Source organism: Phasianus colchicus, chromosome 18 (assembly GCF_987193195.1).
Source record: "Phasianus colchicus chromosome 18, bPhaCol1.hap1.1, whole genome shotgun sequence".
In the NCBI taxonomy this organism is placed as follows: domain Eukaryota; kingdom Metazoa; phylum Chordata; class Aves; order Galliformes; family Phasianidae; genus Phasianus; species Phasianus colchicus.
This window is the reverse complement of record NC_143453.1, coordinates 2,052,315-2,068,930: the sequence shown is the minus strand read 5'-3', so window position 1 is coordinate 2,068,930 and position 16,616 is coordinate 2,052,315. Positions and strand designations below refer to the sequence as shown.

General features: G+C 50.6%; 2 protein-coding genes across 8 annotated transcripts in view; one reads left to right on the top strand and one right to left on the bottom strand.

Annotated features, from left to right (window-relative positions):
* The first annotated feature begins 644 nt into the window (after positions 1 to 644).
* Positions 645 to 5,381, top strand: TESC (tescalcin). 5 transcript variants are annotated; one of them, XR_004166755.2, is made up of 9 exons: positions 646 to 817; positions 1,700 to 1,769; positions 2,069 to 2,149; positions 2,506 to 2,660; positions 2,737 to 2,798; positions 2,868 to 2,975; positions 3,054 to 3,101; positions 3,167 to 3,319; positions 4,262 to 5,381. XR_004166755.2 is itself a non-coding variant. In XM_031592096.2 (8 exons), exons 1-8 carry the CDS (start codon positions 760 to 762, stop codon positions 3,242 to 3,244), a joined length of 567 nt encoding a protein of 188 aa, XP_031447956.1. In that variant the 5' UTR covers positions 645 to 759; the 3' UTR covers positions 3,245 to 3,355. The 5 variants fall into 5 exon arrangements, 4 of the variants coding, with proteins under 4 accessions (XP_031447956.1, XP_031447952.1, XP_031447954.1 ...); XM_031592096.2 differs by lacking the exon at positions 4,262 to 5,381 and having other exon boundaries at positions 645 to 817; positions 2,599 to 2,660; positions 3,167 to 3,355; XM_031592092.2 differs by lacking the exon at positions 4,262 to 5,381 and having other exon boundaries at positions 3,167 to 3,355.
* A 40-nt stretch (positions 5,382 to 5,421) lies between these two features.
* The window catches only part of FBXW8 (F-box and WD repeat domain containing 8), a 47,747-nt gene continuing 36,552 nt past the window's right edge, over positions 5,422 to 16,616 (bottom strand). The window contains exons 8-11 of one of the 3 annotated variants that reach the window (XM_031592090.2): positions 12,184 to 12,311; positions 8,665 to 8,838; positions 6,915 to 7,031; positions 5,422 to 6,225 (exon numbers count right to left, since the gene is read on the bottom strand). In XM_031592090.2, coding sequence (XP_031447950.2) covers positions 6,081 to 6,225; positions 6,915 to 7,031; positions 8,665 to 8,838; positions 12,184 to 12,311 — 564 coding nt within the window. In that variant the 3' untranslated portion in view covers positions 5,422 to 6,080. The other 2 variants (XM_090120780.1, XM_031592091.2) reach the window with 2 other exon arrangements.

Genomic DNA, 16,616 nt, shown 5'->3' with positions numbered 1-16,616 from the left:
TGCAGCTTGAGGCCCTTTGGTTGCTGTCAGAAGATGCTGGATGTGGGGGGGGATGCAGTGGGGGGCACTTAGCCTTTCCATTTTGGGCACTGGTGTTTAGCAGCTCCATGCATGTGAGTTTCAGCACAACCTAAAGGCCCAGCTCTGCAGAAGGGGTTTTCCTCTGCGTTCAGGTATTACAGGCTGCAAAACAACGAAGTGTTATCATGCATGCAGAGCCTGCACAGCTTTGTGAAGCAAAGCCTGCGGGCTGCAGCCAGCGCTGCTCTCCCTGTTTGCTTTCAATCCAAGCTTTAGAGCAGAGAAATAGATGCTGCCCTGCAGGTAGGTGGAGGCTCTTAAAGCACTTCGGGAATGGCCACAGGAAATCTCACACCCCTCCTCTTCTTGCCAGAACGCTTGACCTGCTGCATGCCCTTCTGCTCACATGTGACAAACACACACCGAACGTCCTTTTCCCCGCGGTGGTCCGCAGCGCTGAGTGCTGGAGGCGGTGCCGTAGCCGAAGTAAAAGTGTCTTTCAATGTGTGTGTGCTGATGTCAGATCTAAGGGGGGGGAGAAGAGAGGGGGACAAAAGATCCTGTAGCGATAAAGGATGGGATGGGAGGAAGGAGGGGGGGGGGGGGGGGAACGGTGACCGCCCCCTCCTCTCTGGGCCGTCCCGGGGCGGTGCTGCAGGTGCCGGGTTGGGCGGAGCGCTCCCCTCCCGCAGCGCTCCCGGCGGCGCGGTTCCCTCTGCGCACAGCGGCGGCGGGGCGATGGGCTCCGCGCAGTCCGTTCCCCCCGAGATGCGGGCGCTGGCGGAGCGCACCGGCTGTGAGTAGAGCCGGGGGGTGGGGGGACGCGGAGAGGGGGGGAACGTTGCCGTTGGGTGGGAGGCGGTTGGCTGATTCCTTGTCCCGGCGGTTCCCCCCGCGGCTCGGGTCTGGTAGGAAGGACCGCCCCCAAAAAGTCCCATGGAAAGGAAAGGTCGGGGCCGGAGGGGACGCAGCGCTGTGGGGGGGCACAGTGGGACCCGCCGGGCTGCTGCCGCTGCTCCCCATCCCCCTCCTCCTCCCCCGCCTCGGGGGCACCCGCAGCCCAACACCCGTAGGTGGAGGGCAGCCCCAACGCCCCTTCATTTCAGCACTGATGGACTCCTGTGGTTGACGTGGGACGCTGGTGGGACTCAGAGTGCTGCCCCGTGCCGGGTTTGGGGAGAAAAAAGGGGAGAACGCCTCTTTTGGCGCTGCGGGAGATATGGGGCTGGCTGACCCACGAGCAGCCCGCGGGCGATCACAGCTCCAATCGCACTGTGGCTGCGATCCCCTCAGGTTCATCAGGGATTTGGGTTTGCAATCATCGCAACAGCAGCAGGCAGAGAACACCCCGAGGGGGGGATGGGGGGTGGTTGGGGGCCCCACCGTCACCGCAAAGGGAGCCCGGAACCCCCAGTGCTGCCCACGGGGAGCTGAGAAGCAGCACAGCGCCTGTGTGGGGCACTGTGGGCGCTCGGGTCAATGCGGCGCCGGGTTCAGGGCTGGGAAACGGCAGTAACTAATGGAGCCGTTAATTAAACATCATAAAAGAGAGAGGGAGACGGAGCGGCAGTAAGCGCGGATCCGTTGCTGTGCTCGTTCCGTTACCCACGTGCGGCTGTGACGGGGCGCTCCCGAGGTGTCCCCGCGTGTCCCCTCACCTCTCGCTCTCCCCCCGCAGTCACCTCGGAGCAGATCGAGCAGCTCCACCGGCGCTTCAAGCAGCTGAGCCACAACAGGAAGACCATCCGGTACGGGCCGCCCGCTGGTGGGGTCGGGTTGCAGGGGAGGGGGAGGGAGGAGGAAGGCAGCAGCGATCCCTGAGCCCACGTCCTGGAGCATCGCACAGACCTCCGTGTGGCGGGGACACAAACCCCGTAATCGGTATCACACGCTGATACACAGCGCTGCTCGCTGGCGGTTTGAATTGGGGCAAATGCTCATATTGGGGCAAAACCCCTTTTTCTTGTGATCGCGTTGGAGGGACGGGCCGGGATCCTGCCCGCAGCGTTCCCTCCCCCTCCCGCCCTCTCTGCGTTGTTCTGTGCAGCAAAGAGGACTTCGACACCATCCCCGACCTCGAGTTCAACCCCATCAGGGCCCGAATCGTGCACGCCTTCTTTGACAAGCGGTACGTGCAGCCCCGAGGGGGGGAGCATAGAATCACAGCGTGGTTGGGCTGAAAGGGACCTTACAGCCCCCAACCCTGCCCTGGGCTGGTTGCTCTCACCAGCTCAGGATGCCCAGTGCCCATCCATGGCCATGAGCACCTCTGCGGATGGGGCATCCGCAGCTCTCCGTGCAGCCTGGGCTGCAAGAAGGTTGGGCAGAGCTCTGGCCCTGAGGGTTCAGCCGTAGCCAGGCTGTGAATGAGGGAAATCGGAGCTGAGCTCTGGGGAAATGCTGGCGTCGTGCTGAGCAGCCCTGGGGCTGCATGGTGCCTACGGGGAGGGCAGGTTGAGGCATTGTGGCCGCCATCCCCAGCAGCTCTGCTGCCATCAGGAACCTGCGGAAGGCGCCGGCTGGGCTGGCAGAGGAGATCAACTTCGAGGACTTCCTGACCATCATGTCCTACTTCAGACCCATCGAGATGGACATGGACGAGGAGCGGCTGGAGAGCTTCCGCAAGGAGAAGCTCAAATGTGAGGCGGTGCCGCGGGGCAGCGGGGCTCCGGGGGGGCACACGCTGACCCCGCATCCCCTTCTCATCCCTCCCAGTCCTCTTCCATATGTACGACGCCGACTACGACGGGATCATCACACTGCAGGAGTACAAAAACGTAACGTATGGGGGCAGGGGGGCCCTCCCTGCCGCCGCGCCGCCCACCGCAGCCCCCGCTGCCCCGCAGGTGTTGGATGAGCTGATGTCTGGGAACCCCCACCTGGAGAAGGAGTCGCTGCGTGCCATCGCGGAGGGGGCCATGCTGGAGGCAGCCAGCGCGTGCATGGCCCGCACGGTGCGAGTTCACACGGGGGTGGCACGGAGGGGCTGGAAGGAGCCGTGGGTGCAGCTGTGATGGTTTGTCTGATGGCAGGGCCCGGATGAGGTGTATGAAGGCATCACCTTTGAGGATTTCCTGAAGGTTGGTGCCTCGCTCTGCTCCCCGCTGCCTGCCAGCACCCGGCCCTGCTCACCTCTTCCCTGCAGGTGTGGAAGGGGATCGACATCGAGACCAAAATGCACGTCCGCTTCCTCACCATGGAGGCCATCGCTCACTGCTACTGACCAGGAGCAGGACGGAGCCTTCCCAGCACCACAGTGCCGGCACAGGGCCACGTTCCACTCTCTAGAACCTAAGAGGTATTTTATCTGTAATAAAAGGTACTTCTGTTTTTACTCTTTGCTGAGAAATGCTCCAGCCGCTGCCCGGCGCCTGATGGAGCTCTCCGTGACGCCGTGTGAAGTTATGGCACCGTCTGCCTGACTGCACAGCTCAACCCCAAATCTGCCACTGTGAGCAGTGCCACAGCGTGGCTGGGATGGGGACAGCGGGGACACAGAGGGGGTCACAGGGATATGGGGAGTGGGGGATAAGGGGGCACAACAGGGACATGGGGACATAGCAACTGGGGGACATAGGGATGCAGGGACGTGGGGGCAGAGGGACCCAGGGTTTGGGGGATGCAGGAATATAGGGCCATGGGGACGCAGGGCCATAGGGGGGACAGAGACTGGGGGACATAGGGACACAGGGATACAAGGACTGGGGGATGCAGGAACAAAGGGTCATGGGGACACAGGGATGTGGGGATTTGGGGACTCAGGAACGCAGGCTCCTGGCTGCTTGTGGCTGCCACCCCCACACGTTCCCACTGGAAACGGAGATAACACTCCATTTACAGCACTAATAACCGGGTGGCTCGAGGCAGATCTGTCTCTAAAGCAGCCTGAGCCAGGAGGGAGGGAGTTGGAGAAAAGGGCAGTGATTATTTTTAGAAAAGCTGGGAAAAAAAGTGTTTGTTTTTGTCTTACAAATCCACTCCCCCTATGCCACGGAGCTGCCCCCCATCCAGCAGTGGGGCACAGCAGCAGTGGGGCCCGGTGAGCTCCCCCAGCCCTGGAGCTCAGGCATGGGCTCCTTTCCTATGGGTTTGGCACAGAGATGCTGCAGCACCGCACTGCTGCCCTGGCAGTAGCTGTGTGCTGTCCTTCTCTGCCTGAGAACTGCAGCACAGCACTGCATTGCTGCAATGTTGAGGGGAAAAAAAAAAACCAACCTGCAGCTGCAGTTGCCCTCTCCAGGACATTTTCTTGGAGCATCAGCACCACCTGCTCAGAGCTATAGGCAGCAGGCTGCACTGCATGCCAGCCAGCCCTACAGAGGATGCACGCTGTCACGGCTGCATGTGCTGCACTGATGAGAAGCCACCGAAATGGGACAGCAGCCCTTTGCAGAAACAAAAATGCAGCTCCCATCACAGCGCTCTCTGGCAGCCTGGGTGCCCTCATTTGCATTAGGAATGCTGGCTGAACACACACACACACAGTGCTGTCATACTGAACCAACTGCAGTGATGGAGCAGCAGCCTGGAAGGACCACCCCACCCCAACCCACCCCGAGGAGCTGCAGCCGGACCGCAAGCTGAGGGGATGGGGAATCCTTCTCCACTGAAGGGGACCCCACATCCTCTAAAGTCTGCATGGGTTGGTCCCCAACAAGTCCATGACCACCAGTCCCACTGCTCCAAGCCTGTTTTCTAACAGCACAGTGACTGCTGCAGCTGTCAGGGCACAGCACAGGGGGATGTGTCCTTGTCACCACAGCGCAGAAAGAGAGGGGAAGTGGCTGTCCGGAAAAGGTCCTGACATGCACTGGCATGAGGCAACTTATCTGCTGCTTGCAGAGGCAGATGGAGAAAGTACAAAGCTGCCCTGAGATAATGAGGCTGAGATAAGGAAGGTCAGCCTCCTAACAAGCCAAGGACATTGAGAGTGAGACAAGGCAGGGGGTGACAGCCCTGAGGTGAGCAGAACAACATAAGACAGCAGCTCTGTGCTCAGCCACAGGGCTCAAGCAACCCAAGAACTTACTTAACAGCTATCACTTGCTGGACAGCTTTCATCCAAGTTTGGCCTGGATGCTTCTCTGCAATGTCAGTGCAGTCACCAACGCACTGCAGCCAGTTGGTCCCTCTGCTTCACTAAAGCAACATGTAGCTCTGCAGCAAGGACAGTCAGCAGCCCAACTCCCTGCCAGCTGGGGACAGCCTCTGGTGCTGTTAGAGTGAGACCAGCATGGAGAGTGCCTCATGGCTAAGCTGAGATGTGCTGGGCTGTGGTTTCAGTGCACGGGGATCTGTTCACCCCAACAGACTTGGGAACAAAAGCCACAACCAACACACGGACACATATAGAATCAGAAAACATTTAATTTAGAATTGTAAAGAATTAAAAAAATAATTCGTTTTAAAACCATTCCTATGCGTATGACTTGCTGTGGGTTTCCAGTCATCCAGGCTGGACACAGCCAACATTCGCTTCCTCATCAGCTTCCTCTCTCTCAAACCCCATCATCTTCAGTGCCCGTGCCTGTCTCTAGACACATCCTGATGCATTCAAAGAACAGCAAGCAGCTCATTGTAAGAGAAGCAATGCCAGACACATGGGCTCAGCAAGGTGCTTTCTCCAAATCCCATTTTTCCTCCCCCAGGAGAGGCACCTGCAGGCCGTGCCCTCCTTGCTGCTCTCTCCCATCTCAGCAGTTTGCCATCAGGGTTCCTGCCTCCCGAGCAGCCCATGCCCTCTGCCAGGATGGATCTGCAGCATTCCTCCCACAAGCAGCAGGACAGAACACTTCTGTTCACATCAAAGTGCACAGTTCCCCCTCATCCTTCAGTCTCCCTGTTCCTCTGCAGAGGATCTCTGGACATTTGCACAGCACGTTCTATCAATACGCTTGAGGGCAGCCCTGCTCTGCTGTGGTTCACAGCCCCATGTTTTCAGCTGAAGCTCAGTGCTCCCCACGCACCTGCAGCCAACAAGTCCTGCTGGTGCTCAGCCCCTCTGAATCGCCCTTTTGCCTTCGGCCTCTCGTGTGGCAGTGCTGAGCCAGGTGAGTTACCTAGATGTGATCGTAGGGCACTGCAAGGCTGATGTTGTAGTTGTAACCCATCACCTCGTCGTAGGAAGAGCGGCAGATGGGGAGGACGCTCTCTACAGCCAGCTGGTCCACAGAGAACTCGTAGGCATAGATGATTCCACGATGCCTGTACGAAACACATCCGAGACAGCACAGCATTGCAACTTAACTGCATATTTCAGCAGGGATAACTGTCAGAGATTGCCTGAAAAATCCAACATTCAGTGCTTCAAAAGACGAACATCAAAGCTTGTCCTTCCTGCACTGGGGCTGTTTGTGCAGATGCAAGTGGAGAAGATTCCCTTTTGCCTCCATCCTGCCTCCCTCCAGGGATCCCACCAACTCCTGCCAACACACAGTGCGCTGCCTTACAGACAGGTTCAGAGGTGTAGCTGTCATCTGCTGGAACACTGCTCACCCAATGGAGTGGGAGAAGGTAAGCACAGCATAGTTTGATAGTTCCATAGACACGCTAACATCCATAAATACCCAAATCTGGAGCTTAAATACCAGCAGTTTTTCTTCAGGAGGAGACATCATCACTAGTATTTAAAATAAGGGAAAGACTGCATTCTCTGTCTTGCTTCAGAGGCCTTTATATTCACCACCTTAATCAAGAAATGCTTTTTTCTGTGCTCAGAAGTAAACAGAGAGCCAAAATTCATCAACACTTCTGAAAGGCTTCTCTATTTTTTTTTTTCCAAACACATTTTGTCTCTGTTTGTGCTCCGGATGATGACTCAAGTGCATATGGAGCCATTTTTAAAGGCAGCGTAATGCTGTGCTGCAGATCCCAGCCCTCAGAGCTGCACTCACCTGCGGTGTGCAGTGAGGTCGTCGTCCATGATGCTGGCACCGCGGGGAGTTTTCTCATCAGGGATGTTGGCAGTGATGAGGCTATGAGAATTAAACCATACATAGCGCACTGGATGCCTGAAAAACAAACCCCAAGCGCAGTATTAAATAAGAACTCATCCAGCTCAGTGCCCCCTCTCTAGCCAGGGGTTGGGAAGCTGCACCTTTAGCTCCTCTCTGCCTGGCTGAGCTGGATGAACGCAGCCTTTATCACCACCTAGCGGACTGCTGCTGGAATGCACGTGGTGCCAGAGCATCTTCTGAGCTTGGCAGCTGTGCTTGCTGTAAGGCCAGCAGCAGCACGCCCCAGGGAGGAGCTGCTTGCTTCCAAAGGGAGCAGTGCAGCCAGGGCCCCCACTGCCCTCTCCAAAGCAGTGAGTGAGGGCTGATGCAGAGATACACTACGCGGCACAGGTGAAGAGGGCTGGGCTTTCCTTCTCCCTGGCTGGTGAATCAACTAACCCTGAACCAAGCAGGGGTAACAGCAGGTAGAGATTGCTCATCTCCACGACCCTAACCTTTCTCCTGTTCTCTCCCCTACTTCTGCCCTTGCCTTCCATTCACAGCACGGGTTACACACATGGATAACAACTTCAGCATCTCTCGTATACGAAGGCCTTTCTGACTGAAGCATTCCTTTCCAAGTCCTACATAGATTAAACAGTATTTAACCTCATGGTTTCACTTTGAGTACATCTTCCCCTGCACTTCAGGGCTCAGCAGATCTGCACTGCTTGCCCTCCTTCTTGGCATGCTCATTAGTGCTGCCCCAGAGGATAATCAATGCAGTATTGTCCTTAATGCACCGACTGCATCACACTGGGCTTTATAATTCACAGGGTCAAAAGAGAAGGAGATAGCTGCTATTAATTAATGACAACTCCCACTTGAACTTCTCTGACTGTAAATATCTCATATCATCTCTGTGGGGGAGAAGCATTAATAAAATAATATCAGCATGTATTTGGGATGTATCTGTTCATTTTACTGAGAACAGTGCACCAACTGGAACAGGTTGCCCAAGGAGGCTGTGGATGCCCATCCCTGGAGGCATTCAAGGCCAGGCTGGATGTGGCTCTGGGCAGCCTGGTCTGGTGGCTGGCGACCTGCACATAGCAGGGGGTTGGAACTGGATGAGCATTGTGGTCCTTTTCAACCCAGGCCATTCTGTGATTCTATGATTTGGGCTTACTTGTGGCTTTATTCAGACAAAGCAAACTCCCTGGGAATTTTGCCTCAATCAAAAAATGGTAATTTGACTAATAGAAGCCACTAATAGCCTTCTGTCAGCTCCAGGATCCTGATTTCAGCTTGTACTTTCAGCTCCTTCAGCACTGCAAATTTTGTGCTTTCAGTACAAACTGTTACTTTCCTATCAGTGTCTGTGTGTTTAAATACCAATCTGGCTTTGCTTGTTGCTGCTAAGGGAAACGTGGAGGAGCAGAACAGAAGCACAGGTAAAGAAGCACAGGAGGTGTGGCAAATAAAGAGAACCAGTCACAGCAGGGACAACAGCCAGCAGTACAGCACTTGAAGCCCAAGGTTTGATAAGGTCAGTATTGATGGATGGGGCAGGAGAAGATGCTAACTGAAGTCCACAGGAAATCCAGGGGTGGAAGAAGCATCCGTTCTCCCTTACCCTGAGCAAAGCAGTGTAAGGAGTGAAAAGCCTACACGAGCTAGTGGTGCACAGAAGCACACACACAGTTACCTGGCATGCATCTCCCAGAGCTTGGTGCCCATCCGCTGGTCCCACACACACACCAACCCATCTTCTCCCCCACTGACGATCTTCCAGTCGTCCATCTGCACTGCAGACACCCCCAGCCGGTGGGCATACAGGGAGCACAGCGCTTCGCTCCTGCGGAGGTCGTACACTCTGACCCTGAGGGAGAGCAAAGCAAGAACTGGGATGAAGGCAGCTCCACAGGTCCTGAGAGCACGTGCACGTTTTAGGCTGTGACAGTACATCTAGGACAGTGACACGGATGGTTTTGATGGAGGCTTCTTGCACCATGCAGGATCTCACCGTCTCTTGGCTAGTCACAGCTGATAGAAATGAAATTTGGAGAATTTCATCTGTGTCTGTGCCCTCCAACCTGTGAGAAATGCTGTGAGGAATAAAGGCCATGCACTCGGCATACCGCTAACATCCCTTGGTACCCATCCCACATCCACTAAGGGCTCAGAAAAGATACACTATTTCTATGAAGATGGAGGACTAAATGTGTAGAAATCCAACAGAAAAAATCAAAGGGATCACAGGTTTCTATGCTAGAGTTATTACTGAGTACACCAATACTGAAACAAAGCTATCCTCAAGCACCAGCAACCATCTCAAAAGGCTTACATATGTATATATATAAGCAGTCTCTCTGTATTGTGACTTTAGGCAGTTTTCAGGCACCCCTGATTCTCAAAAAGTACTCAATGAACAGTTTGAAGAGAGGCTATGATTAATGAAGAACTTTAGAAAAAGAGGAGAGGACCTCAAGTTGTGCAACAGGTCTATAAAAAACAGTTAAAGCTAATGGTGTTGTTTTTTACATCTAGTATATACCACAAAGGAGGATGTTTCCTCATCCTTACGTGTCAAGATTAAGATACAGCAAAAGTGATAAAATGCAGTGAGTGAAAACAGAAGTAAGGGGAAATACTGATCTCAGCTGAAAAGCAGCCAGAGAAAGTTCCTCCCAGCTGAAGGCTATCAAGAATGAAGCCATCAGGTACACATTAATTCAAAAAAAGGCCAAAACACTCTCGTTCCAACACATTAGCTGTATTCTGTTCCACACTCTTGCCATGATCTTAATGGTGTGGCAAGTCTTTCCCTTTCCTTTCTCACATGGAGATTGCATCATAGGATTTTACAAATAACACATTTCAGCAACTGAAATAAAAGGCTGCAGAACGGTCCAAAACTCCAACTGAGCAACATCCATCTGACATGCAGAGAAACATGCTGGAACAGAGCGAGGAGCATGCTTTGTGTGGCTCTGCCCTCATCCCCAGGGAAATCCCCCCCCAAACAGTTGCTGATGGTGGAAAGGACTTCTTGCTTTCTCCAACTCCAGCAGAGAGAACCTTTGGCTACAAATAAGAGCTGTGCTTTGGGTAAGGATGGGATATTTTGGAAGTGCTCACTCGGCGCTCTCTCTGTCTTGCTGCACGTGTTCTGTATGACAATCAAAGCTTCTTCTATTTGGTAAGCACAGTTGGAAACCAAGATGTGTCCTGGTTATTTCATTAGCAAGGGTCCAGGTTTCAGGCAGGTGTCCATTCTGGCACACCCTTGGAAGAATTAAGTCACATGAGTTGCTTAGATGCGCTTATAAAAAAAAAAGAAGAAAAAAAGAGCATTTTGCAAATCTAATGTGATGCTTTAATGTGCTCTAATGCAGACCTGGCACTGCCCTCCATCTCCTGCCTCAACAGCTGGGCTCAGTGGGAGCACATCGGATTCATCCCAGTTGAAGGGAACTGTAAGGAAGGTGCTCTTGTGAAAGGCTGTGACTCTCCTGTTCCATTGCTTGAGCAGTAGTTGCCTTTGGGAGAAGACAGAACACATGTTTGGTTCCACACTTTTCAGCAGTAGCATACACTGGGCTTGCCATGCTTGCTTTCCCCATGCTAATCACTGTCTTAGATACCAACAGGGCTGCAGTGCATTAGCAAACACTCCCTGTTATCAGATCTTGCACTGGTGTGAAGCAGGGCTATGTAATCAAACCATTCAGCAGTGCTTAGGAGAAACACTTTCCAAGTGCTGCATTTAATTCCAGCAAGCCATTTTCCCAGAGATGGTGTGGCAAGGCCCTACTGAGGGGCTCACTCCATAACAGGGCTAGGGACGTCCCGGCCCCAGCCCACCTGTGGATGCCCAACACGTATTAGCACCTTTCAGGCAGCACCCTGACCTTTGAGATACACGTGGTTCTGTCTCCTGGATGCCAAACTTATTTGCTGAGCTATTGATTCCTCACATCTTGTTGGTTTAGTGATGGCCAACCCCTGAACTCAGCTGGTGCTTGAGCTAAATACAGCTGAAAAGCTTTCTTCAGGGGAAAGGCCAAGACATTTACTCTGGTATAAAGGGAGTACATTTTAATCTCACTTAGGGGCTATTAACTTTATCTGCTCTCTCATCACTGTGGGAAAGATTAAAATTGCAGGTAGTTTTACCAGGGTGCTTTGGAAAATCAATTATATGCTTTTAGAGGAAAAAAAAGCAAACTCCCAAGGATTCAATTACACATGTCAAACTTCAGATATTTCCTTTACCCCTGTGCTGAAGAAGTGTGAGGTTTGCTTCCGCTGCCTATTCACTGAGAAAGGGGGGAAAAAAAAAAATGCTGTTTGACAAAATAATCACTTTTGCAAGCTGCTGTGCTGGCGGGATGGAGGGCTGGGATTTGGCAGAGGGAAGCACCCGCCTTACAAGCTGATACCCACATCCACACCAGAGCACCACCTGCAGCCTGGTGCCCAGCGCGGAAAGGAGGAGGGAAGGAACCAGGAGCCATTAGAGACTGGCTCCTCGCCATCCCACATCTCCTTTGGTGCACTGGATCAGACCCTGCACGTAACTAGCCAAAAAAGAAAACCTAAAAATTGGACTCAAAGGGTCTTTTTAAGCACTTTAATCCTTTCGCGCTGACTGTTCCCAGCGCGTCCATTCCTGGCACCAGATATTGTGCAGGGAAAATCCTGCTCCCCAAGCCAAGGAGTTAAAGAGAAAGCTGCTAATCAGCTAAATAGAAGTTGGAATCTGTTCATATGAAAGTCTCTCCTTTTTTTTTTTTTTGTCACCTGAGGGACATCACAGTGTTCCGAAATACACTCTTGACATCACTTGGCAGACGGACCCATCTCATCCTACATGATTCATCCCTTAGGTTATTTTTTTAATATCAGAAAGTGAGCTTTTAAATGCCAAACTAATTTTGCGGGTGGTGGCGGGGAAGTGGAAGATATTCCAAGTGGTCTCGCTGGGCTGTACACCAACTGCGTCCACCAAATGGCTTAAAAAGAAAGTCTTCCCATGGAGCTTTCTGAAACAAAGCAAACTGGCAGCCACGTCCAACTATTACCTAATATTTTGTTCCTGAAGTTCACGCTGGCTGCGTTTGAAACATTAGAGGAGAAACAAATTCTAGCAGGTCCAGATGTAGGACAGCAGGACAGGAAGTAAGCTAATTGGAAAAGGGTTACAGCTCTTGGTAGTACCTACCTTCTGTCTTTATTGCCTGTAACGAGCATGTTTGGAGGACTGTCCTGGAGGTTGACGCATGTAAAGTCACCCATGGAGTTGCCTAGCTTCTTTAGACACTGACTCGTTTCCAGGTTGTAAAGAAGAACCTGGCAGAAACAGAACAAATACTGGCTAAATGCAGCGTGAGCACAGCTACCTTTTGCTGCAGTGGGAAGCAGAGCAGAGTTACCACCATCAGAGATGCTTTGCAGGACTCGTTTCTCACTGTTCTATCGCAGCCAACATACAGGCACTCCCTGTCAAGAAGGACAGAAACACACATTCAAAAAAGAAAAAAAGAAAATCAAAGTGTCACAATGGAACCCACCGCACAGCTGGGCTGAAGGCTCTTTGCAACCCATGTAAGACAGGCAGAGGTCTCAGGCAGTCCATAAAGCCATACTGATTTTCTCCAGGTCAATTTCTACGGGTTTACACGGGTAAAGAAATCACATGACTTGCTTTTCAACTTGCATATTTGAAAGAATAGCAAAAGGAAACGGAGTCAGCACTTGGAAGGTTCAGACAGATGGACTGTGCAGAAAGATTCCATCAAACAGAGCAAAAACTGAAGAGCAGAAGTGCACTGACTCAGTGCTGACAGGCCCTGCGATCGGCTTTGTGCAGATGAAGAGAAATAGTGCATCTGAAATGGCAGCTCAGATGGGAAAGGAATAACAACAGCTCTGATTTTAGGCTACATCCAGGATGACGCCGCCGAGGACTGAAGGGAGGTACGAGTCGTTTCCCTTCTGCTCACCCTCCTCTCTGCTGCACAGCAATCAGTTTAATTATGCTTGCTGTCTCTCCTGTGGGGCCAGATGAGGTTTATCTGTTTGGGCCTTTCCATGAAGGGGAGGAAGTATTTTTAGATCCAGCAAAACATACCGGGCAAAGTCCGGTGAAGCTTAGTGAAGTTCTCAACTTAACACTGATCTCAAAAAATGACTGCATTTCACGGTGATGTCCCTTTAATTAACTCATTCAATAAAAAGAATCATCTATGACTGTGAAAAGAGTACTTAAAATATCAGACAAACAACCAAACCCTTATGGTTTCCATGGCAATACCAGCGTGGCTATGTCAATGCCACGTGAACATTCTCACCTTGTGCTTTTCTGATTACATCCTCACGCAGTTTAAGAAATATTACACTGTCAGTGCATATTATTTCAACGTTCAGCAGAGCAGTGACGTGATGCTGTCTGCCCTTTCACTCCCTCACTGTGCAATTTTAAGATGCATCTGAAAGGTTGAATTAAGAGAGCAGGAGATCATTCTGTGATGGATGTCTCCAAACCTCTAGGAATAAAGCAAAGATGTTGCAGGCTTTCTCCTGCCCCCATTTCTTCCAGTTAAAAGAAACGCAGAGTTCTATCCACATAAATTATCAAGTTCTCTACTAGAATAAAGACACTCATATCCAACACACTCAGTTACTTACATTTATCATCTCCTAACCAGTTCCCTCTTCCACCTGCCTATAGTATAGTGCTGTACAAATTGCTTGCCACAAATACCATTTCTAGCATGTGTTTTTTCATCCCTAAGACCAAAACAAGAAACAAAAACCAAAGCCATTTCACCGTATCTCTGTACAATAAGAGGTTCTGCCTTTGCAGGGAGACTTGAAAGCTGCTAAAAATAATATAAACTTCCATTCCAATGAAGTAGCTGCTACAAACTGAAAGTGTTTGTCATTGAGATAAAAAACAACACACGCAGAACAGCTCCCAGCACCTCCCTAACCAAAGTTAGGGTGAATAACATTTTGGCAAAGGCACTTTGCAGAGTTCTCAGTGCAAAGAGCATTAACATCTCTGCCTTGCAACCAAATTTCTCTTTGGGAGGTTTTGTCCAAAAAATACAAAGTCAACACACTGCTGAACTCAGCGTACAAACAGTAGACGATGGGGTCAACAGCAACACAATGCAGCTCCCAATGTGTGCCCTGCAAGCAGCCCCTGCCAGCTCTGCCTCACAGCTCTGGAGAGAAGAGGGCCAAACACTGCTTTCTCCAAAGTCCCCTGGGAATACCACTTACCATGAACATCCATAGCCTATTAATTTACCTAAACGACCAGCACTTCTGTCTATCCTATCAACATCTGATACACACTTGAACAGTGATGACCATGAAAGACCATAAAGAAGAATTGCTTGCACGTAGCATTTGAAGTTTTGCTGTAAAATCTGAGCAGATGTTCCATCCTTTCCTGCTTGCAGTCCCAGTTTTAGACCTGTGATACTCTCCTACATGCAGCTCCAAATGAAAAGTGATTGGTTTCTCCTCACCTTACATGCTGCTGCCCATCACTTCCAAAATGTTTGCATCTATCAGAATCTGTAGAAATAATGTTTCAGATCCACAAAGCTGCTATAAAAGCTTTTGTTTTATGCTTCCTCAATTCCTCCTCTTCTCACGTCAGTCTCCAGTCTTTGAAAGATTGCTTTTTACAAATACGTATAATGCAGATGAGCATTTCTAACCAACTAGCCCTGCTACTTGGTAGGAAGGTGCTTCCTGTGATTTTCACCCACCTTCCAATTGAACTTCTGTCCTGGCCTGCAAATGAACTTCAAAACCTTGCTCTGACAAACTGGTAGGTAAAGAAAGAAAAGGAGCACAGAATGCGTTTTGAGGTCTGAATAACTTCTTGGACGCAGAGGTTTAAAAGCATACTGATAACAATTTTGAAGATGCTAGAACACCTCTGATGAGCTCTTCTTTAGTATCCCACAGCAACGAGGATTTTCTTTACAAAGGCCAAGGAGAAAGAATGAAATACCTGGTCAATAGGGACTTGAAATAAGGGCCTGTATGTTAAAGGGCAGATAAAGCATAAGATCTTTAGGAGGTTTATAATCCTATAATGCACACTGCAAAGGGATTACCCTTTCAAAGACATTTATAATCCTATAATGGCCACCCAAGACCAGTGACCTAATAGTCACAGACCTGAAGGTAAGCAAACCAAGAGCACTTGGGTGTGAAATGAAGTACCCTGGGATAGCACACTAACGAGCATCCCTGCCCCCATGGGACTTCTGGGGCACAGGGGAGGAAAAGCATTAAATACTCTGTGCAGATGTATCAGGATCTAATGCACAAAATAAAAAGCGTTACCTATTAACATTGTTCAAATGAAAAAGTCTAAGTTATTGGATGAGAGCCAAGCAATCTCCCAGAATGCTTAATAATTCAACAAGCCAGAAATAGCTAGAGTACCTTTACCATTATGTTTAGTTAAAGACCACAGAGATTAGAAAACACATTATCCATCTCAGAGGCGATTCTTTCCATGTTACAAGTCCCTTAACGACCTTTACCATCTCTCCCTCTCTCTCTCTCTCTTTTAATAAGGCTGAGCAAATGGGACTTCATTTTATCCGATTGCCACAGACTGGTGGTATTAATTATTCATGCTCATACTCTCTTTTGTTAAGGCAGTGCATTAGACTAATTTCCCTCCTTACTGCTCGAGTTGGGCAACTCTCAACCTGTGGCCACCGTCCTCGGATGGATGGACTGAGCAACTGGCAAACTGGTGGGCAGAGGAAGAAAGGAAAGCTTGCTGCACTCCAGGAGCTGCACATCGGTGGGTATAGGAAGCTCTCTTTAAATGCTGTCCAAGAACTGAAGAAAGAAGGGTACATTAATTCACAAAGTCCCTGCAGCCAGGATAGCTAAGCTGTGAGCTTCGTTCCATCTTGCAGCTAAGTGAGGTCAAGCATACTCTGTGCACTCTGGTTGAGATACTTCCAAGAAAAACCAAGGAACTGAAGGAAATGCTGCTGATGGAACTCTTCCATGTATGTCCAATACCCCAGCAGGTGTTTCGGGATCCTGTGTTGTTGGAGATGTCTTTTTTGGATGGAACATTAAAACAACAAATCCCCGAGCACTTGTTATCAAAGAGCCTGTGGTATTTTCAGCAAGAGCAGGGGTGTTCAGCCCACTGTCCTGGCTGCAGGCCAGCAGAAAGCTGCTTTGTGCAACCGTGTGCCTCCCCTGCAACCATGCTTCTGCTTCTTGTCCTGAGTCACTGCAGCTCTGGGCTGGTAAATGCACTGCCCCTTGGAATGGGGGGAAGAACTCTTTGTATATAGTATACTTCATTCTTATTTTGATGAAGTATTAGATAGGAAAAAAGCACATTGTAAAGCTGTGCTTCCAAAGCCTACATCTTTGCCCTTACTGAATAACACAGGATGCCTTCAAGGACTGCTGTCTCAGTAACTGCCTGGATGGAGGTTTCTAACTATTGACTGCAGAGAGCAGTAAGCAGAGGATCAAAACAAGAACTCCAAAACTGTCTATATTTATTTTAGGATTTTGTTTTGCCTCCTTTTCTCCTGCCCATCCCTGTGCCAACCCAAGGGAACACTGCCTGAATACACACAAATATTA